This window comes from Trachypithecus francoisi, unplaced genomic scaffold, assembly GCF_009764315.1.
Source record: "Trachypithecus francoisi isolate TF-2019V2 unplaced genomic scaffold, Tfra_2.0 Lachesis_group3, whole genome shotgun sequence".
NCBI lineage: Eukaryota > Metazoa > Chordata > Mammalia > Primates > Cercopithecidae > Trachypithecus > Trachypithecus francoisi.
Genome location: NW_022681468.1, coordinates 51375888 through 51399169, shown reverse-complemented (window position 1 = coordinate 51399169; position 23282 = coordinate 51375888). Strand labels below are relative to the sequence as shown.

The 23282-nt window shown below is 45.2% G+C and overlaps 1 protein-coding gene and 1 long non-coding RNA gene across 9 annotated transcripts; one reads left to right on the top strand and one right to left on the bottom strand.

Annotated features, from left to right (window-relative positions):
- Positions 1 to 7602: 7602 nt before the first annotated feature.
- On the top strand, positions 7603 to 9553 carry LOC117069629. Its single transcript, XR_004431607.1, has 4 exons — positions 7603 to 7692; positions 8353 to 8443; positions 8676 to 8788; positions 9486 to 9553. It is a non-coding gene; the product is annotated as an uncharacterized LOC117069629 (long non-coding RNA).
- A 4916-nt stretch (positions 9554 to 14469) lies between these two features.
- Positions 14470 to 21599, bottom strand: BMP4 (bone morphogenetic protein 4). 8 transcript variants are annotated; one of them, XM_033187998.1, is made up of 4 exons: positions 21467 to 21599; positions 18001 to 18125; positions 16605 to 16981; positions 14470 to 15636 (listed from the first exon to the last, which is right to left on the bottom strand). In XM_033187998.1, the coding sequence occupies exons 3-4, from the start codon at positions 16972 to 16974 to the stop codon at positions 14780 to 14782; spliced, it is 1227 nt and encodes a 408-aa protein (XP_033043889.1). In that variant the 5' UTR covers positions 16975 to 16981; positions 18001 to 18125; positions 21467 to 21599; the 3' UTR covers positions 14470 to 14779. The 8 variants fall into 8 exon arrangements, with proteins under 8 accessions (XP_033043889.1, XP_033043892.1, XP_033043886.1 ...); XM_033188001.1 differs by having other exon boundaries at positions 16605 to 16928; positions 21258 to 21594; XM_033187995.1 differs by having other exon boundaries at positions 16605 to 16928; positions 21467 to 21593.
- Between the last annotated feature and the right edge of the window lie 1683 nt (positions 21600 to 23282).

Below are 23282 nucleotides of genomic sequence, written 5' to 3'. Positions count from 1 at the left end.
AATTTTACTCAGTATGCCTTCTGCCCAGCAGAGTGCCAGCACATGGTAGTATTTACTCAACAACTGTTTATTGAGTGACTGAGTGAAGAATTTTCTACAAATTAAATAGTTGAACAGACAGAGACAAACTGAATGATACAAAAGAGAAAATGTGGTTCTTTTTTCTGTTCAGCGAGACCAGCTGTTAGGAGATGTGCTACAATGAACTTCAGGCCCCCTCATGTCAGCCCTGACCCTGACACACTTGAGCAGTGCTTCCTCCGTGGTAGGGTAGGAGGCCATATGCCCCCTCCCACAACAGTAGGCAGCAAACACTCACCATCCTCTCTGGGCTGATGGGAGGGAGTGGCCTGTAGTTTAAACACCCCACCAGTCCCTACAGATGATGAAACTGTTCAAGTACACCAATGCATAAAACTGATGCTGCACGCCCCAGCCACTGATCAGCAGTTGCACAATTACCTGACTCTAGGCCATATTTTCCCAATTTGTTGAGAACTATATCATGTGGGAAAGAATTAAAAGGTTTACTAAGGTCAATACAAACATAATTTATTGCTTCCCCTCAGTCAACCAAGCTCATCTACTTAGGTCTGTGACTAGTTAGCTAAGTTGGTTATAGCACTGTCCGCTCAGGGGCAAGGTCAAGGTATCAATTTACAAAATTGGTTACTTTCCCTCTGTGGCACAGTTACAGACTACTGCCCTATTAATTCAGCATTATTTTAGTCCCAGGAGGAACCTGTAGAAAAAAAATCTGTATAGAAAAGCAACACAAGTCAAGGACACTGGTGGAGAATGGCCTCAGCATCCAGGCTGAGTGCAGCAGGTCAGGAACTTCTGAAGGGATCTGTCTTAATCAGTTTGGGCTGCTGTAACAGAATCCCATGGGTTGGGTGGCTTAAACAACAACCATTTAATTCTCACAGTTCGGGAGGCTGGCAAGTCCAAGACCAAGGCACTTGGCAGATCCAGTATCTGGAATGGGCAGTCTTCCTGGTTGGCTGATGACCATCTTCTCATTGTATCCACACATGGCCAATAGCAAAGAGAGAAAGGAAGCGCTAGTCTCTGCCTTTCCTTATAAGGACACTAATCCCATCATGGGAGCTCTCATGACCTCATCTAAACCAAATTATCTCCCAAAGGCCCTACCTCCTAATACCACCCCATTGGAGAATGGGGCTCCAACATATGAATTTGTAGGGAGTGGGGAGAGATAAACATGCAGTTCATAATAGGATCCAATTCACAGTCTTTAAGGACTAGTTCAAATTTTGCTTGCCCTAGCAAAGCTTAAATTTAAGACAATTTCTGATAAACTTGAAAATTCGCACATATTAAAGTTAAATTGGCAGGCAGATTAATTCTCTTTTTTAAAATACACTTATTTTACTTAGGCATCTCATCAGTTCACCCTAAATTCTTCAGAATGTTTGTTTCACACTTCATGGTGACCTCACCTAATTCTTCTTTGACCCTAGGGTGTTAATCATCAGAATGCATAGACTTGAATATTGCCAGATCAATGATCCTACACAAGTTCTCCATGCTGGTTTGGTTTTCTGTCCTCCTATCATATTTATTATCTATTCTGGTTTCCATCTCACAATGACCAAATGTAAAAATCTAAGATTGAAAACACCCCTGTTATCTACTACGAACTACCTCTCCTCATCAAATTGAAGGTTTCAGTTTCTCTTCTTGGTTTGATCTTTTTTTTCCTTGGGCTCTTCTAATTTTACACCTAACACGACCACAGTCTTCATAGGCCTCCTTGGTTACCTGGCCTAATTCCCCACTTTGCAGCATTCCGGTGATAGTAGTGAAAAGCATTCTTTAACTTTATAAATTGTAAATACTATAATGTGTCATTCAATATGAAATAATTCAATAAAATGAGTTTTCAAGTAAAGTATTCTTTGCCTCTGTCCAGATCAGTGACTTTGTAAATGGATGACACATGTAAATGGATAACACATAGTTTAACAAATAAGCTAGAGTTTTATAATGAAAATACAATATAAAGAACAGAATAATTTGCACACCCGAAAAAAGAAGTGTAAAGAGCTGTCAAGTAATTTAAATCAAATGTAAGCAGAATTGAAAATTGGCACTAAAATGCTTAATGTCTGTGGTCTCCGGTACCAGAATGTTTCTTTATGTTGTAGGTCTGCTGCTAGATGTGTTTAGCCTAACGGAAATGCTTATGAATGAACAAACCACTGAGTTAAGCATCTGTTACAAGAAAATTAGTGTAATATTAAGTATATTCTAAACATCTCCTACAATCACAAAGAAAGGGCCATTCTCAAATATTTTTTTAAAAAATTATTCTAAATTAAATACGATGATGCTACCTTGTTTGACAAATAATACTCATTAGAACACCAGAAACGCTGCTCAACAGCTAAAAACTGTATTAATCCTATGTTCTACACAACACCTAGAACACAAGTTGAGAAGCAAGAAAAGTATGTATCAGCTAAAAATTTATTCTCAAGCTATGTTACATTTAAAAGTACAAATAACCTACTAAATAAAAAATGTTTCTGTATCATACGTCATGTAGGTAAGCCACTGGTAGTATGAATGTTGTGTGCACTTTAACTTTGCAGCTCTAATCATATTTAATTCCTGCCTTCAGTGTTCAAACAATCTTTTTATAAGATAGCACACAAAGTATTATCTAGCTAGCTATTACATTAAAATTATAAACAAATTTCAATTGATAGCACTTAACATATTTTTATATTATAATTTAATTTCTAAGCCAAGAAGAAAAATAATATTTGAATAATTCAAATATTCATTTCTAACCATTATATTTCTTTATACTGGGATACAAATTATTCCTGGACTATAAACTACTCTATTTTACAGAGATTATATTTGCTTAGTGTGCATACTGTAAATAAGCTATAAATGAACTGGACAATTAATTATACTTGTTCCTTGGTGAAAATTATGATGATGATATTTGTCATACATTAAGCCAAGTCAAATCTCAATTCTTCAAGTTTATATGTTGGCAAAATATCTACCATACTTCAAATAGAGCTGACTCATAGGTGAGAAATTTATGCAAAACTTTCAAAAGAATTAAGATCAATGTTTACTTTAAAATGATATTTCTGCCCAACTAGCTCTGATTTGTAGTTTAAGATAACATCATTTTCCTGAACACTTTTACACATTACCTTTACACAGTGCTTTTCTCCCATGAATCTTGTTATTCATAAACATTAATTAATTCTCATTATCCTTATGACACCTACTTCCCAGTACAAACTTTTAGGCTAGGCTGGGCGGTGCGTCGGACGCCGTGGATGCTATAATTACATAACAGTTCTCCTTTGACCAGTGCTCATCCATGGACGTCACGTACACACCAATGGATCCTTGTACTGCAGATCAAAAAACTTCGTCTGCAAATACTAAGATGGACACTTTGGCATTCATTCCTTACCAGAACAGGACCACAGTGTATCCCCTAAATATGTGGCCAGTTTCTTGCCCCTTAGCTAATCCTAGAGTGGTCAGGCATGAGAAAGGTTTTGCTGTTGAACGTTTTCAACAGCAGGTGTTTGTTAACCTTTGAAACCAACAGAACAAAGCTAATAAATTCAAAGTTGTAGGAACAAATGTCTTCCATGTATTTTATCCCAAAGCACCCTATTTAATGTAAATATTTCATAATACATAGTAACCTTCTGCTTCTCATAGCACTTACAATGAAGTGAATTAGGTGAGAAATAAGAATGCCTTTGGAACCACAGGCTCAGACTCACATTGAAAGGCTGAACAGGGCTTTGCCACCTTTATTTCAGAATATTTAAGTCTTTTCTCTGTTTCCTCAGACAAATTAAAACATGTACAGAACCAGTTTTCTCTCCTCAGTGCAAGCAAGTTCCAATCTCTTCTTTTGTCAACTTTTTGATGTTACAGATAAAATATTGCAACAAAAACATGAAATGAAATTTGTTTTATTGCAAATTAAATTTGTCTAGCTATGATTGGTGGATGTGTGCACATTTTACATGGGTGTAATTGATGAGCACCTATTTTGTGTTTTGCTCTTTTCATTTAATATGATATGATAAACACAAGTCCAGATATTGATGTAATTTACAGTATTACCATTTTTAATAGTCTAGAATGATTGCTTCTAATCTTTTGCTATTATAACTGATGTTTATAACAATCTGTTAAAGAAAAACTACCGTTTTCCTCTTCAGATTATTTCTATGAGGTGTGTTTTCCACAATGTCAATGAGCATAAGCAATTTTATAGCACTTATTTCAGCTTACTTGTATTCTCAAAAACAAATAAATTGAATCATTTACAGAAACATCAGCAATTGATGGATGTAATTACATGGGCTGCTTAGAATAACCTTTGAGTTGTAATATAAACTTTAAGTTGGATGAATTTCCATTGTAATTGCTAGTGACATTATGCATTTTTCAAGCAATAATTTAAAATTTGTGTTTTCTTTTGCATAACATAGTATTTCTCAAAACGTGATCTGTGTAATATTTTCTCTCCCTCCCCCTCTCCCTCACCCCTACTCCATCTCTATCCCTTTCTCTAGCTCTTAAAATCTCTCTGAATAAAATTATATTGCATTCATTTTATGTGGCAAGCACTTCATGTAGAGACAGGATGTTCTAATAAAGACAAGAGGGGTAATGTCCCACCCCTCATGGAGCTTTCATTGCAGTGAGGAGATGCTACACATTCATACACATAAATGTACCCATACACAGAGTGAAAATTTCATAGAACGTTCCATGAAGAAAACAGAACAGAGGCATGCGGGTGAGCATGCTGGATGGAGCAGTAGTTTTAGAATAGCACATCAGAGAAGGCCTCACTGGGGAGGAGACATTTGAGCTGAAAACTGAACAACAAGAAGGCCAGCCTGTGAAGATCTTGCAGAAGAACATTGCAGGCAGAGGGGACAGCAGACAGAAGAACATCCAAGGCAAGAATGAATGAATGTACATGGTGGTTAAAGAACAGAAAGAAGGCCGGTATGGCTGGAATGTAGTTAACACGGGAAGAAGCAGCATCAAGTGCCATCGGAGAGATAGGCCAGAGCCAACTGTGCATTGGCCTTGCAGGGTTGGGAATGTGAGGAACAAAATGGAGTACTGAGGTTAGGTAAGTTGAAGCATCACTGGGTTGGCGAAAGCTAGGCAGGTTTCTTACTATGGGATTTCTCGAAAACTTTAAAATATAATGCTCATTGTAAATGTTCAAGTCAGTAATACAGATCACAGTGTTTTCCAAATACATTTCATCATGGCATCCTCTTTTTCAGAAACGAGCTCTTGAGACTTGTTTCAAGGAAAATGAGTTGGGGTACACAGGTCAAAAACAAAAACAAGCAGGGGCTGGCAACCTGTAGCTTTCAGGCCAAATCCAGCCTACCACCTGTGTTTTACCATCTGTGAACTAAGAATAGTTTTTACATTTTTAAACAGTCTTTAAAAATCAAAAGAATATTTCACAACAAGCAAAAATTATATGAAGTTCAAGTTTCCGTGTCCATAAAGTTTTACTGGGACACAGCCATATGCATTTGTTTACTACTCTCTACACCTGCTTTTGTTCTAGGACCGGTAGAGTTGAGTAGTTGCCACAGAGGCCTATGGTCCATAAGGCCTAAAATATGGACTGTCTGGCCCCTTATAGAAAAAGTTTGCCAATATCTGGTCTACAGCATCTGTTGTTACTTTAACTGTACATCTTCATATGACCTGGGATTATAGCCGTAAGTTTATAGTAAATATTTATCAAGTACTCATCATGTTCCATACTCTGGTTTTCGCTTTCTACATTCATTTTTATTACATTTTGCTATAATTTTTTTTGAAATTCTACTTATCAAACCTAGTTTCTTTAAACTTCTGATAACGCCCTCAATTTCATAAGTAGTCTGAATGTGTGTGTTTATTTGATAGATTTGGATACTAGGCAATTCGATTTTCCCATACTTAAAAATAGAGCTTCCTATACTTAAAAATATGATTAGCTCTTTAATATGCTTAGACATTTCTGAAGTTTAGTGTAACATACACATCTATATTAAATCACTTTTGCATGCTATTTACCAAGTAGCATTTTTAGTAATTCTTATATACCTGTCTTGCTCCCAGTGTGTCAGATGTTAAATTCTAATCGTATTTTAAATATATTTCTGAACTATCTGCTTATCCACTGATCTATTATTTTCAATGATAACCTAATAACGAAGACTTTTAAAAATTGTCATTTTGTATACATCTGCCAAGACAAGGACACTATTGCTACCTTAAAATTTGGGGGCATATTCTTCCCCATTTATTGGTCCATGTGAATATCTTTCAAGTTCCATTAAATATGTTTAAAGAAATTTTAGTTAGTGTTGCATTAAATTAACCTAGGGAGCATTTTCTTTTCATTATAATATAATTTTCCCACCAATGGTCAGACTTTTGTCTATGTACATATCCATGTCTTTAAAACAAAACAAAACAAACAAACAAAAAAACTTTCCCAGCATTATAACACAGAGATAGAATGAATTCTTTTTTAAAAATTTGTGTGGGTACATAGTAGACATATATATTTATGGGGTACATGAGATATTTTGATACCGGCATGCAAAGCATAATAATCACGACACAGAAAATGGGGTATCTATCCCCCCAAGCACTTATCCCCTATGTTACAAAAATCCAATTATACTCTTTTGGTTATTTTTAAATATACAATTATTATTGACTATAGTCACTCCAAATGTGTTATCAAATACTAGGTCTTATTCATTCTTTCTAATTAATTTGTTTGTACCGATTAACATTTCTCATTCTCCTCCGTGGAATGAATTCTTTATAAATGCATGTGTATGTCAGTAAAAACTTTGGTATTTAAAATTCTGTTGGGGGAGATAAATTTTGTCAAAATTCTATATTCAATTATAGACATACAACCTAAATACATTTTCACTGTAAACTACTCTAGGGAAAACAGAAGACCCCTCCTGATTCTCCCCTACCCCACCACATACACAACACAGAGCCCTGCTTCTCCTAGAGAAGGCTAGAAATAGAAACTCTGTCAATGGGCTGAATAACGCAGAACAGGCCACAGACCATTTTGTTTTGCTTCTTGTTCCCATCCACCAACATTTTCCTAGATTTACTTTTCTTCGGGTCACTATGACTTGTCATATAACATTAGTGATCTTAGGGAGATATAGCTAGAATTATATTCTCCCACAAATGCTCAAAATACAAGTTTATCTTCTAGCAGCCAAACTTTTGTATTTTTACAATTGCCCCTTTTTATCGACAGGGCTTATTAAACATCCGGTTTCTTCCCTCAGATCCCTCTGACTAATCTCCCAATTTGGAAAGAATAGACACTTAAAAGAACTACCAGTAGATTTGATGCTAATTAGAACCCTGGATTGTTCAATCTTCTAGAATGCTGAAAAGTCCCCTTTATTTACAGTGTTCGGTCTGTAAGGTGGAGCACACTTGGTTAAGATAAATTATGAGCTAGTTCTAGAGAATTGCTAAGTGACAAGCAAATAAACAATAACCTACATACAGTGTAGGTCCTCAGAGACTTTGATTTAGGTGCATAGATGAGTTCGGATGAAATAAGCAGGACAGCCAAGGGGGAAACATAACACCAAGGTATATGTGTATAATTCCCAGGCAAAGTGTCACGAATCTATTAAAAATCACCTCCCTGATTCATTAAAAATAAAAAGTGATGTCTGTAAAGGGGAAGAGGGATGTTGGTGGAGTCTGCTGTTTGTTTTTCTGGAGTTTTCACCTGCAAGTCTACACTAACTTGCCAAAACAAACAATGTTAGCAAAACTGCCCTCTCAGCAGCTATACACTAAATCCTACAGCTCTTCAATCCGGAAAAGCTGGTCAATTTCAAGATAGATAATGAGCAAAACAGTATGACATTTTGAGGCTTAGGGGAGGGGAAAGGTTGATCAAACCCACTTACCATGCTGCGGAGTTTTGAAAGACTGTGGGAAAAGTGACTTTGCTTGTTAACAATCCCCCACCCCCTCCTTCAAGCTAAATGGAATGCTTTGCTATGCAAATAACAAGTCTGATCTCAGAGGAAGTAAAAGACTCAGGATAGTAAAAGGAACTCACCTTTTGGAGGTGAATTAACTCTTTTAAGGTACCATTGAACAAATTACTTCTCCATGCTCTAAAAATTCTTAGTGCCCTAAAACCTCAAAATCGCCTGAGATTAATTTGCTCCTTGGAGGGTCAGGCCTCATAAAGAGTGAGTCCCACTGGAAAAACATCTTTTGTCTGCTCTTGTTAAGGTACACAAAAGAAGCATGTGGAAATCACTCAGCAACTCGACATTTGTGGCTGACCCCAACCAACTGGAATCTGAAGGTTGAAAGTGTCAAGGTCAGTCTGAACCTAGTAACCTAGCTGTTTGAATAGGTTTCAATTTGGTAATTACTGTATTTAGATAATTCTGCCTCCCTTTTCCACTACCCTTCATTACCAAGAAAACCAGTGCAAAAAATCAAAGCATGAAAATGAGAGACACACATTGAGTCCAATAGGAAATTGCTCAACTCAGTGGCTTCTGAGTGCATGAGACAGGGACCTTTTAAGCATGTCCTTCCTTCCCCAGGTTGCAACTGACTTTCTCCAGGGAAGGAACATATTCCCAAGTTGATCAAATCATGCGGATGCAAGTCTTCCAATGCGCTCAGTCAACAAAAATGTCTGAGCCTGGGATGTCAGGTAACCCACTTTTCAGAATACTTAAATCACACAAAGGAGCATTCTGTTTAATAGTGGGACCACAATGCTTAAGCTGAGCCTTAAGAAGTCAGTAAGAATCTTAATAAGATTTGGACATGATGCCCACAGCCCTGATACTATGTCCAGGCTGCTTAAAATTGCTTGAGGTTAAACATTTAAGTTTTATACCCAGCCAACTTTCTAACAAAGGAGTGGAGGTGATCCACAATGACATATGCATAAATCATACATTTAGGATTTAAGGTATATTAAGGTTATAATATTAATCCGAAATTAAGAAAAACAGAACACAAATGTAAACAAATGAACAAAGACTGGAAGAAAACAAAAACCTAAGTAGTTGTTTTAGAAGGATGAGATTGTAAGTAAATTTGCTCTCTCAAAAAAGAATCTGAATATCATTTTACTACAGTTTAGAAACAATAGAAGGAAAAAGATAGTTGTGTATATCCAGCTGGAAGGAAACATTGCAATTGGACATTAAATGCTTGGGTCTGAGCTTTCTGGAGCTAAGTTAACACTTTGGGTTATGTAGCTCTCACTGACCAATTAAAGAAGGGGTATAAATCAGTTCTCAAAAGATATACATTTTTCTACATTTGAATTATAAATGAATTCAGGGAACATTGGGTATAATCTTAACCATACCACCCCTCATCTCTTTCTCTCTGATAAGGTACATATCTTTGGCCTCTTTGCCCGGGTCCTACCTCAGAAACAAACTGCTTTGAAAACCAAATGACAAGGATTAAAAGATTAAATCAGCATGAAGCTTGAGTTGAACACAGTTGTACATTTTCTTAATTCAATCATGGACAACTATATGCAGGATGGAATCACTTGCTGGTACCTTAGGGAGAGAGAAATAATTACAGGACTAAACTATTGAGTCTAGTTGATTAAAATCTCAATCAGTGTGCTTTGGACTGTTTAGAGAATTATCTGCTGATAAGGGCTTCAGTTAATAAAACTGGAAAAAACATATTGCTAAACTACCAATAATGAAATTTTGCAAAACTAGAATCTACTTACACTTGGCTACCAGGTTCCAGGATTTGGGGTGGGGAACTTTGTAGCCATTTAAAAATATTTTTGCTAGAAATCAAGCTATAAAAAGTTAAAAGAGATCAATGAGATCTTTTCTTTAGAAAATGTGGCAAAACTGACTGAAAGCTGGACTTCAGAAATTCTCATTAGTAATACAACGCAGCAAATTATTCTTCCATCTTGTCTTCTTTTCCTCAAATTCCACATTTTTGAGGTAAACATTTTGAAATCCTATAGCATTTTCTGAATTGTTTGTTTTGAACAGCATACTGTAACTTTTATATTTTCACTTAGTTTATAAAGAATATTTTGAAGAGCAAGAGAAAGCAGAAACAACTGGAACTTGCTGCAGTTAATGCTTTAAGTAAAGTGACTTATGAATGGTAATTTCAAATGGCTTCCAAGCTGAAAAAAATATTTTAGATTTTTTTCTACAATTGACTCAACATTGCACACCTTGAACTTTTGACTCCTTTTTCAAAATAATTTCTGTGGGTTTTTTTGTTGTTGTTGTTTTGTTTTGTTTTTTTAACATTAGAGCAATTCGACATTTTTCCTAAAATCAGTCTCTTTTCTCCACTGGTGAGCATTGCAGTTCTGTTTGTTTATTCTGCCATTAGGTGCTAAATGCATAGGGAAATGAGATCCTTGCAATCCCACCCAGACCACATTTCTAACCACTCTGAATTTAATTTTCAGTTATAGTTTTCAGAATTGTGCTAGTTTGTATCACATGGTAACCCTGAATAACTTTCCATCAATTCTAATTTGGCAGTCCACCAGTTATCCTAAATTCCTCTAGGGAATACTAATAACCTTCTGATTCCCAGGTAATGTACGGTCACCAACGTTGCGTTTGTATTACTCTTTTCCTTTTCAAAAGAGAGTATGTGAATAGTTTGTAAAATTTGTTCTGTGTTGAAGCAAAAGTATCTTTGATGACAAATAGTTGGGAGACCTGGGCCTCGGATGAGCTTTCTGCTCCTGGCTGGGCGGGTACGGTGAGGCCTGGGCCAGAGGCCCTGGGGAGGTCAGCTAAGGTGCTGTCATTCTGTATCCTGGACTTGGCATCTCATTTCTGAAAGCAATCGCCCAGCTCCACTCTCGCACACCTGTAGCCTCTCCCGTTCACCTCCGTCCCCCGACTGTCGGGGAGCGGAGACCTAGCTGCAGTTCAGCTGGGACCCAGGGCTCTCCGCCTCCCCGAGGGGCCCGAGACAGCGGCTCAGCCTCCAAGGCCAGTCTGCAGGTCCGACCCTCACCCAGCGGGCCTGTTTCCCACTCGCCCATGTCCCCGCTCCCATTGAGTCACCCCCATATGCAGGCCCACTGTGAGCTCGGAGGCAAGAGAGCCTTGCTCCCTAATTCCCGCTCTCCGCCCCCTACAGAAAATCCCTAAAGGTCTCGACCCTTCTTACGCCCCTCCACGCCGGGGAGCCTTCCCCTGCAGACTCCACGCTTCTGCGCGGCCGTTTGACCCCATTTCGCATGAAATCAGCCGAGCGACAGCCCCGAGGACCAGCGAGCGCTAATCAGATCCGTCTGTCTCTGCAGAGCTTCACCTGAGCCCCGGGTCCTCGAGGGCGGATGAGCAGGCCGGCTCTCGGGCCCAGGCTGGGGGACCCGCAGTCCACGGTCTGCGTGGTTGGGGAGGGGTGGCTCCCGCAGGCCGTCGCCAGGTGCACGGTCCCCCTGGTCCCCCGCAGGGAGGACGCCCCCTGGTGCCCCCGCCGCCGCCGAGCCCTGGAGCGCCTGAGCGGGCGGGAGGCGGGGCCGGCGGGGCCAGCGGGGCGGGATCTTGACGCCGGTCCAAGGCCGGGTGACTATTGGGGTCTGCCAGCCCCGCGGACGCGCCGAGCCCTCTCAGTGTGGCGCTGCCCGGCGGCGAGGGGGCTGGTGGAACGAAGCACGGTCAAGACAGAAAACAAAGTCAGCAGGTCACCTGGCAGGTTCTGGGCGAATTATGCAACGAAAGCAGGGGAATGTTTGATGCGTCCCTCCTCCCCACTCCATCCCCCACCTTTTTTGTTTTTTTGTTTTTTTTGGTCTTAAGCTCCTAGGAAGCCGGTTCCAGTTTAAGGGTTGGATAGGGATCGACCAAGCTGCTCGTCTGATGTGGTTACGACTTTGCCGAACTCCGCAAGGGCGAGCTTCCCTCCCCATCTTTCTTTTAAGTAATGGGAACATTACTCTGGAGAAAAAAAAACAAAAACAAAAACATGAATGGGGCGAAATGGTAGGCTTGATCCAAAAGCAATGCCGAGAATCACCCTACGACTTCCATAAGGTACTGAACTGAATATTAGGCAAAAATATTAAATGCTGAAACCTGAATTAAATAATCTCCACACACATCCAATTTTTTTAAATCTCCCCCGGCCTCAGGACTAAGCTTTCAAACAGAATTTAAAGAGTTAACGCTGGCCATAGTTCTTTGTTTTCCATGCTAACATTTGTGGCATTAGGACTATTTTGTTAACTAGGTATATGCAATTCACAGAATTTCACGGTAAATTCCCCAGACCAAATATTTGACTGAACAAATAAACAACATTATCCATTCCTGAAAATAAGCCAATAGGAAGGGGGGAGGATGGGGGAAGGGGTTGGTTGCTAGAAATTGGACAGCCACAGGGCTCAGTACTGGCCCTAGGATAATTTGTTCAAGTGCTGGAGATCTACTGGTTCCCTTTCAATGACATCGACATTTCAGAAAGTTGCTAGAAATTGGGCAAAACAAAATGAGGTTGCCTGAGGGGAATCCATAACGGGCTTCCCTAAATGATTTATTTGAGCTCCATACCATTAATCAAAGGGGCAGCGACCTGGGGGGCTGGAGGGGTGGGGGAAGGATCCCTTTTCGCGGGGAGTTTTGGAGGGACTGTGGAGTCTTGCTGCCTTTGCCTGGGGCTCTGATCTCTTCTCTCCACCTGCGCTCTCCGGGGAGCTGGGGTTTTGGCAACCACCCTGCTTCGATTTTTATTGGTTTCCACTAAGCTGCTCCTTTTGGAGGAGTGTAGGACTTCAGTAATTAAAAACAAAAAATGAATCCTGCTTCACCCACCCCACGTCCAAGAGCATATGTAAGAAAGAGTGTGTGTACAAGAATGCAAGGGTGCACACCCCACACAGAAAAATGCAAATGCCAGGAGTGTGCACCACACACATTCTTTGGATGCACACACCACCAGAAACAGCAGTACTACCGCTCATATCTACATCTTCATGATGGAGAAATGTGCTATCAGCCTTCCCCACAGACACCACACAAAGACACTATTTCTGCCCCAAAGGGATCCGAAGGGATCTTGGTCTGTACTGGCTCACTTTATATGTGTCAATTTTCTCAGCACACATATGAAATGAGCCAGCACAGACCAAGATTCAGGGCTTAATTTAGTTGTTGGTGGCAAGTAGAAAAAGCAAAGGCCTCTCCTCTGCTCCTCTTTATCCCTACACCGGTCATTCCAGAAAGGCATTTATCTGCCTGCTGGGAGCCCTTAACTGAGGGTATATTAGCATCCTCCTTTTTCTAACTTTGTCCAAAAATTGAGCTTTTGCTTTTAAGAAACCCTAACACAGAACATCAGATCTACCTCTTTTTGCCCAACTCCAGGGAAGAGGATATGGGGGAGGCAGTACAGAGAGAAAAGGAGAGTTGACATTTGACTCAGGAGATTTCTGTATAATAGTGGGACACTTTCACAGTGCCTGCTTAGAAATTCTGACCCTTTAGTATCTGACCCCACTGTCAACCCCCACCCAGCCCAATCTGTTGGGATCCTAAACTTGATGAAGGCCTTCACAAGGGGAAAAGAGGACAAGGGAAAATGTCAAGAAACAACGGGAAATTATATCATGTGGTATATTAAAACAGTAATCAACAAACTTCTTGAAGGTAGGGTATATTATTTGTTCCAAAAAAAAAAAAAAGACAAAATAGCAGTGCATGCCTGTAATCCCGAAGAGGCTGAAATGAGAAGATTGCTTGAACCCAAGAGTTCAAGACCAGCCTGGGGCAACAGAGAGAGAACCTATTTCAAAAAAAAAAAAGACAAAAGAAAAATAAAAGAGTCCTCCCTGGAGGAAAAAAATATTTTAAACATGGCTTCACACACACATTATGATGTGAGTGTGCAAATTAGTTCTGATTTGGAAATATCACATTGGTGCCTGTAATAACTAGAGACACTCTGAGGTATCATAAAAGCAGAGGTGGGTAATCATTTTTCTAGAGTTGAGACCTCATCACACTCAGCTGTGATACGCCTCAACAGGTGAGTGAAACAGAAGATGTACAAGGGGCCCAAAACGCAGTCTTTAATCTGACCTACACTCCTTTCATCCCAGTATTTCTCTAAGGCATGTGTCATCCAGATGGGAGAGGATACTGTGTCCTTGTTAACATTAAATAGAAATGGAAAACAATTCATGCTGGCAATTACCATCTCTCTCTGCGAACAGTTTACTTCCTGTCCCTACAACTTAACCACCTCCAGGTACCACCTTTTGACTTCCATCCAGCCTCCAACTCACCTCAATAGAAAAAAGCCTCATTCAAAAGAGATGAACCCAAAGGAAAAGAGAAAGGATAAAGAGGAAAAAAGCCATGATTTACCTTTAAAATAATGACTCATTTTATTTTTTTCTTTTAATACGTAGTTATAAATATATTTTGTCAAAATATATGATCAATATGGTCAAAACATTTGCACGTAAAGTCATAAATAAGGTCAAGGTGAATGTTTAGGGTTTTTTCCTTTTTTTTTTTTTTTTTTTTTTTTAAATAAAAGTCCAGCTATAAGGAAGCAGTCTGTGTAGTGTGTGGGTGAGTGGATGAGAATGTGTGTGTGTATGTGTGTGGTGTGTGTGTGTGTGTTGTGTATATCTGTCTGTCTGTCTATCCTCAAGGACTGGCTGATCTCAGCGGCACCCACATCCCTCTACTACCATCTCCTGATAATTTTTCAGTACCACCTTATCATACTCATCCAGGTACAGCATGGAGATGGCACTCAGTTCAGTGGGCACACAACAGGCTTTGGGGATACTGGAATTGACAGAATTGACCAGGGTCTGCACAATGGCATGGTTGGTTGAGTTGAGGTGGTCAGCCAGTGGAAAGGGGCAGTCCCCATGGCAGTAGAAGGCCTGGTAGCCTGGTGGGGCCACAATCCAGTCATTCCAGCCCACATCGCTGAAGTCCACATAGAGCGAGTGGCGCCGGCAGTTCTTATTCTTCTTCCGGGCCCGCTGTGGGTGATGCTTAGGACTACGCTTGGCCCTCCGGCGTCGGGTCAAGGCATGGCCCCGGCCATCATGGCCAAAGGTGACCAGGAGGGGCCGGAGCTGGGCCCAATTCCCACTCCCTTGAGGTAACGATCGGCTAATCCTGACATGCTGGCCCTGGTGGGTCCGAGTCTGATGGAGGTGAGTCACCTCAATGGCCAGCCCATAGTTTGGCTGCTTCTCCCGGGTCCAGCGAAGGACCGCAGGGCTCACATCAAAAGTTTCCCACCGTGTCACATTGTGGTGGACCAGTCTCGTGTCCAGTAGTCGTGTGATGAGGTGCCCAGGCACCACTTCTGCTGGGGGCTTCATAACCTCATAAATGTTTATACGGTGGAAGCCCCGTTCCCAATCAGGGCCCTGGTCCACCTGCTCCCGGAAGAGCCGAAGCTCTGCAGAGGAGATCACCTCATTCTCTGGGATGCTGCTGAGGTTAAAGAGGAAACGAAAAGCAGAGTTTTCACTGGTCCCTGGGATGTTCTCCAGATGTTCTAGGCACAGTTAGGAAGGAAGGGGAAAAGAAAAAGCACATGAACTTTTTTCAAAGATGGAAGAGTCAAGAGAGAGCTGAGGGTTGGGCAATGAATGGTGAATTCTGATTATGCAGGGGAAACCTACTGGGGGGAAATAAGCATACCCCTTAATTTGAAGGAGCAGATAAGTGGGGCAGCTAGCAAACCAGCAAAATGTAGCTAGCATTTCTCAAGCACCAAAGACAGAAACTACCTCCCAGCCTCCTTGATATGTCTAATAATTTCCATGTGTCAACTCCTCTACGGCACCACCATCAGACTCCTCTTTTAAAACCCCCTCTTGGTTTTGTGTCCACAGTTTTCTTTACAAGTGGTTGTAAAGAAAAAGAGGGGCCAACAGAGCACAGGCAGGAGGAAACATGCACACAACCACCTTCTCCCTCTTCCACTATTGAGTATGTTACCAAACATTTATTTCCCCAGCGATCTTGGAAACACAGAGCATGCCTTGTTGATCATGTTACAGAGGGGAAAATAAATTCCAACACAGTAATGATGCTGGTGGATTAATAACTCAGATTTACTTTGGAAAAGAAACATCCGCTAGGAAACATTCAGATCGGATTACAAGGCCCCTATTGAATAAACCCGACAAACACACAGCTGTAATATTAAATTCAGTAGGTGCTTTGAAAAAAACGGGCAGAAAACCCAGCAGAAAAGGCTTTGATATAGCAAAAACACACCGCTGGGGCTAGCCCACGTCTGAGTGCTGTCATTCCCCTTCCCCTGAACACCTCCCCCTCCGTCTCCAAAAAATAAGTTCGGTGGCAGCTCTGCAAATTCTTGGAGGTAAGGAGCTCTGTTCCTCAGCCTCCTGGATTGGGGCTTTGATGTAACCCGAACTCTTCTTCCCCAGGGCTTTCACTGCCCCTCTAGCCAGTCTCACTAGCCCTCCCCCACGCAGACTGGGGGAAGAGACTGACCTTCGTGGTGGAAGCTCCTCACGGTGTTGGCGCGGCTGGCCGGGCGCTCAGGATACTCCAGACCAGTGCTGTGGATCTGCTCTTCCTCCTCCTCCCCAGACTGAAGCCGGTAAAGATCCCGCATGTAATCCGGAATGACGGCACTCTTGCTAGGCTGCGGGCGGCGGCGCAGCCCGAACATCTGCAGAAGCGTGGTCTCGAAGTCCCGCAGGAGCTCATGGCTCTGCCCTGAGCGGCGTCCTCCCGCGTGGCCCTGAATCTCGGCGACTTTTTTCTTCCCCGTCTCAGGTATCAAACTAGCATGGCTCGCGCCTCCTAGCAGGACTTGGCATAATAAAACGACCATCAGCATTCGGTTACCAGGAATCATGGTGTCTCTGGGGAGGGGGAGGGGAGTGGAAGGTTAGAGAATAAATAAACACCAATAAATAGGGAGAAATAGATGTGTCTGCATATGCATTTAGGGCTAGAAATGGAGGGGCAAGATGGAAAGCAGGTCAGAAAGATCAAGTTTGTGTCTTCTCCCTCACACCACCCCCCCACCCACCAGCTGCAGCCATGCACGGCCTGAAAGTAAGAATTGCCCTGTAATTACTTGGTCTAACTTGTTTACAGTCAAATAACCCCAAATCAGATAGCCTCCATCCTGTTAATCTTTTTTTGTCCTAACTGCTCTCTGAGCCATGATCTCAGCGTGGCTTCTTCAAGGATAAACAGTTAACATTGAGGGGGTAAAAAGGGGTGGGGGAGGGAGAATTAGAATGACATTGCTCTCTACTTTAGACCTTCAGCTTCCCTCCCTTTTCCTCCACCCTCAGAGCCCAACTTTCACAACTTCCAGTTGGTTCAGAGCCAGAGGGAGGGAAAGTGAGAGGCAGGGGCTGGGCGAAGACAGAGGGCGACAGGATCCAGAAGCCGAGAAGGTGGTCTAGGAGCTAATCGAGTGGCTGGACGACTTATTGTATTGTGGCCGATGACTTTGAAATACTCAGCCAAAAGTGCCTGATCGTGCCCGCTCACCCCCAGGAGAAACCTCTGTGAGTTTTGACAAGACAGTGGGAATGCGCCACTGAGACACTGGGTGCTCCCCCAGGCAAGTAGGGTAGGGGAAGGGAGTGGTTAGCCCTCAAGGTACAAACCCGGGCTTTCATCTCTTTAGCTCCCTCGCGCTCCCCTTTCTTGCAACGCTGAGGGCGAGTGCGCGCCAGCAGCACTTTAAAAGGAACTGGTAAGCTTCGAGCGCCCCGGCTGCAGGGCCAAGAAGGGAGCGACAGGGCTGCCAGGGAGCAGAGTGTGGACATTGCAAGGGAGGTCCGACGGAAGGGACAGCCGGCGAGCAGGGGTGGTGAGGGCAGAGTGAATTCCCGGGAGGGGGAAGGAAGAGGTGTCTACTCACTGACAGAAAACAAGGCATATAATAACAGTCCATGATTCTTGACAGCCAATCTTGAACAAACTTGCTGGAAAGGCTCAGGGAAGCTGCAGCAGCGCGTTGCTCGGGATGGCACTACGGAATGGCTCCTAAAAGGAATATTTGAATATAATGAGACTCCGGCGCAGACAGACTCTGTTTTTCTTCCAGCCCCTCGGAGTCACGTGAGCGCCGAGGCCCCTCCCGCGGCGGGCGGCGAAAGGGCCTGCGCGCCCTCCCATCCTCCACAGCCCCCCGCCCCTCGCGGGCCCGCCCCCTCCAGGCGAGGCCAACCTCCGCGCCCGCCGCCCGAGCCTCTGCGGTCCGGGAGGAGCTCCCGGCGGCGCTCGGCAGAGCCCTCGGCCGGTGCCTCGCGGCCGCTGCGCTCCCCGGGCTAAGGGCGCAGCGCGCGGAGAACCCGGTTCTCGGCGCGGTGCGTCGGAGAGGGCTCCCACGCCAGGCCACCTGAAGCCAGAGGATTTGGGGCGCACTGAAGGGACTGCGTCTTGCAGCTCGAACCCTGCTTAAGTGGGGCCGGTAGCGAGGTCGGGAAAGTCTCACCCGCCCAAAGCCTCACCACCCAGAGGCACTTAAAAAGGAAAGCGCCGAGGGACCCTGCACACGCGCGTATACACACACACACACAAGCAAACACGAGCTCCCCGCCACTTCCTCCCCAGGGTCTCCACAAGGCCAAATATTGCTCCCAATGACAGCCAGTCACCCCTTGGCGAACGCCTGCTAAGGCTCCGAAGAGCGGGGCCACCGATCTAGCTCCCGGCTGAAAGCTGCCGACCTTGTCACGCACGGGGCCGGGAATGGGCGGAGGGTGTTAGAGGGTGATGGCTGTGGGAAAGTGAGAGGGAGCAGTTGCTAGTCATTGCTCCGGATCCATTACAGAGAATCCCCAAACCAAGTCGGCCGCTGCGTGGCCCCTCTCCCCCGGCAAAGCAGACCCCGAAGAAGCCATTCCAGGCAGAGGGACAGACGCCGGGGCTCGCAGCTCCCGGCAGATTCAGAGAGAGGCGTCGCTGCAGAAAAGACGCATCACAGTTTTCAGATCTTAATGTCGCCGAGGTTTTACAACTCCCGACCCGGCGCAGAAAGGAAATCCCACCATGTTCCCGGGAGTTGAGAAAACCGTGAACAGCTTTCGGCCTGCGCTCGACCTCTGCGTCTGCGTCTCTCTCGCCTCGGCTTGGCTTATTTTTTAAACCACCACACTCCTTCCCCCGCCACTTCCTTCCCCCACCCCCTTCCTCCGTTGCACCAGCAGCAGAGTCGCAGCAAATACTCCTTCAAGAATTTTATCTACCCACAGCTCAAGCGATTACTAGGATGTCCTGACTAATTGAAGATGCTGCGGCGCGCGTGGGTCGCTCAGAGCAAGGGCCTCTTCGAAAACCCGACTCGGCGCAACTCAGCGTTCAGTAGGGCCGGGCGTGCCAGGTCGCCCCCGGGACCCTGGCCCCAAGACTCCTGCCCCAAAGCCCACTCCACCCGACCTCCCTTTCCTGAGGCTGTTCCTGGTTGCCGCTTTGGTCGCTCTGGAGCTCAAGGGCTCGGGTTGCCTGCCGCCCCACTCTCCACGCCAAAACTTGGTTTTCTTCTTAGGGGCACTTGCAGGTAGACTTGAATGAAGAAGAGTAAAGGATCGAGCAGCTCAGCCCTCCCTCCCGACGGTGGATGCCCGGCATCGACCGACACCTCAGGTCCGGGTGCGGAGGCCGCTGGCGCCCCTGCGCGACCGTCCGTGCCCCGCAAGAGCCGCGCGGCTTTCGCCTTTGCTGGTCCCGCGCCACCGCTGGGGCGGACTGCGAAAGGGTTGGGAAGAGCAAAGGGTTTTTTTGTTTTGTTTTGAGACGCAGAAGCCCTTTAAAAAGCCCGGCGAGGGCAGATCCAGAAGTAGAGAAAGGAGACGGAGGCAAGCTGGTGCCCGCGAGGCAGAGGGACAGTGGAAGGGGCGGGCGCCCGGGATCCCCGGAAAACCCTCGGCCCCAAGGAATCTCCTGGGGCGGGAGCGCGCGGTTCTAAAACCGAGAGGATAGGGAGGGGAAGGGGGAGTTGTCTTTCAATTTCGGATTCACCAGGATTCATCTCTCATCACATTTTTCTTCTCAAATTTTTAAATCGAAAAGATAAAAGCCAAAAGGACTTTCATCCCCAGAACTTTTTCTTGGGGGAAAGGAATGCAACTCGGGGTGGTTGTCCTTCACTTCCCTACCCGAATCTTCTCCTAATGCCGAAATGTGTTTACAGGTAGCCTCAGTTTACCAAGTATGTATCTCTTGAGGTGTTTACGTCTCACAAAGCCTTCAACTCATAAACCGCGATCCTTGAAAACCATCCTCCAAAGAAGTGCTTAGGGGGCGTCTGAGGCCCCCGGACCAACTCCCGCTGGAAAAAGCCTGCAGGGACCCGGGAATCACGGGATCCTTTCCCGTGGGTTCCGGGCCGGGAGGGCCAGGAAGAGCCGCGCGTCCGCCTTTCGTCCCGCCAGGAACTCCCCATAGGACACGACATCGCAGGAACGCGCGTCCTGGGAGCCCCTGGGATCCTGGCGGTCGTCTCTACGGACGCTACACCATGAAACGATAGAGGGAAGGCTCCTTGGGTTCCGCAAGTCGACGAAAATAGCTCGTGGAGAAGGCGTCTCCTGCAACTGCAGTTCGCAAGCTCTCGGGGCGCCCCGCCAGCTGGGGGCCAGATTGGGTGACACTCCCCTCGACGCAGCCTCCGGAGCGGCGCGCACTCTCCAGAGGCCAGCAAGACTGCGCTCTCTACCGCAGAACCAGCTCCAGCTAGGTGTTCTCTCCCCCATCTCGCCGTCGCTCTGCCCCCTCACTCTCTCCGGACCTCAGAGCCGGCTCTCTCCTTCCTCTTCCCGCCCTTTCCGTCCGGGGATCGCAACCTCCAGCCCGTGGGCAACGCGTTCAGCCCAAGACCCCACAGTTTTTCCCAACGACCCCCTACCGAGGGCTTCTCTTGCTTCTGCTCTCCTGCCCCGCACTTCCCAAAGGTGAGAATCTCCCAGGGACTGCTGGACAGAGAAGGCCTGGGCAGGAGCAGCAGCCGATATTTAAAGGTCTTTCAGCGCCAGCATCCCCACCTCCAGTACCACTATTGGAAAATAATTAGGCCACCTTTTGCCTCGGTCACAGCCTGAGTCCCCAGTTTATTCCCCCCAAGGAGGCTCCTAGACCCCCTCTGCCTGTCGCCTCTCACCAGGTAGCCTTGCTCACCATAGGTCCCTGCAGTAGCGGGCTCGCCAGCAGCAGCTCCTGGGGACCTCTGAACGGTTGTAGTGAACCTGGGCGAGGGCCGGGGACTGGGGCGCTGCAGGCTCGGGACAGCTTGGACGGGAATCCCATCGGGGAGACAGGCTAGATACTCAGCCCGAGCAGCAGCGGCGTCTCAGGCTCGCGTCCCTCGGCTCGGATGCCACACTCACCTAGCTTCCGGGCCCGGCTCCGCGTTCCTTCCCTCCCTCCCTCCTCCTCTGCCTTCTCGCATCTTCCTTCCTCCTCTTTCCCTCCCTCGCTTTCTTTCTTTCCTTCCTCCTCCTCTTCCCCGGCGGCCCCTCCCTTCTTCCCTCCTCCCTCGCTCGCCTCCCTTTCTGGGGATGGGAGCCCCGCCCACATCCTCCCCTCCAGCCTCCCGACCTCGCCTAGCAGGCCCGAGTCCCGGAAGCCCAGGCAGCGCCCGAGTCCGCAGCTGCCGTGCGAGCTGGTACGCCGATGCCTCCAGCTCTGGGAAGCGGCTGGGGCTTACCTGGGGACCACGTGCGGAGGTACTAGAAAGCATGCACCGACTAGTCGCTGTACCTTCCAAAAATACCCATGGGAGTCTGGGCTTCCCTGAGTTTAGTGTAACTGCTGCCCAAACTGATGATTAAAACACTGAGTAATCACCATTTACCCTGAGTAATTAGAGATAATGAAACACCTCTAAAATCAGGTTATGGAGAAAGGAGCTGTTGGATCGGTTTAAAAGGTGGCCTTCCATAAACTGTTAAAGGATTTCCAAACGTTGAGAAACAGGCTGTGTGCAGAACTGTGTGCCAGAGAGAGATACCTCTTGGGCTGTTAAAAGGTGAATTTCCTTCCAAAACATTCTTAAAGTGCGTTTTGTGGAATGCCTTGATGATGACCGTGAGGTAGACCCCAGTAAACAAGCTCACTTCCCTCCTCCCACCAAGACCAAAAGGCAGAGGTGGCCTGCAGACAGGCTGAGGCCACGTTTTCACAGTTAGAAAAATCTGTTTCTAGCTCAGAAGCCGTCTTAAGAACCGACACAGCAGTTATTTTTGTTGATGGTGTTATGGTTGATGTTGATTTTTTTGTTCATTTTTGGTGTACCTAAGAATCCTGACACTCCAGGAGTATCAGGTGGTTATCCAAGGAGATAACCACAGAAGCAACAACCTTTTAGGCCACAGCGAGACAAGAAAAGATGCCCCTTGGTCTGTTTTCAAAGAGGGGAGATGAGGAATTGGCCCTTTCATATAAAAACATTTTAGTAATCATATTAGCAGGGAGGTGGCATGTAGTGGCTTTTAAACCTTCCCAAACAGGAACTAATTTCACACACTGCCTGGGATGGGGCTGTGAGGGAGCTATCAGCCTCATCTCTCTGTTTTACAAACAAGGAAAGGAAGGACTACCAGGTTAAAGGGACTTGCCCAGATCTCTGAAGTAAATCACAGCCTCTGCTCCAGAGCTAATGCTTCAGGGAGGGGTTGAGGCTCACAGCCTGAGCTCCAGGTAGCCAGGGGAGTGCTGGAGGACTGAGCATTTCCTGTCCTGGATTTCTTTCCCTGGGACACACATGACACTTGACTGTCTCCGCAAAGCATTTAGGTCTTTACTTAAACAGATATTGGCCCCGGGTGTCGCATGTATAAAAACTTTACATTTATACACCTTCAGTATTTAAAAAACAAGAACTGCTTCCTGTGTGGAACACAGATTACAAAGGGTGTGAAATACCTGAGATCAGAAAAGCAACTGTCAGAGCAAGGCCAAGACATCCTGCCATCTTTTCCCGGCCTCGGTCTTTTGGCCTAATAATGCACCAAACAACAGAAACAAGCTGTACGGCTTTGGGCAAATCTTTTCATTCCTATGAGTGTCAGTTTTCTCATCTGCAGAATGAAAGGATTGGGCCAGATCATCTGCATGCTCCCTTTATATTTGAAAATGATTTGATTATTTAATTGTAATTTTAGCCAACATACATCTTCTTTCATTTTAAATCACTCCTGAGTT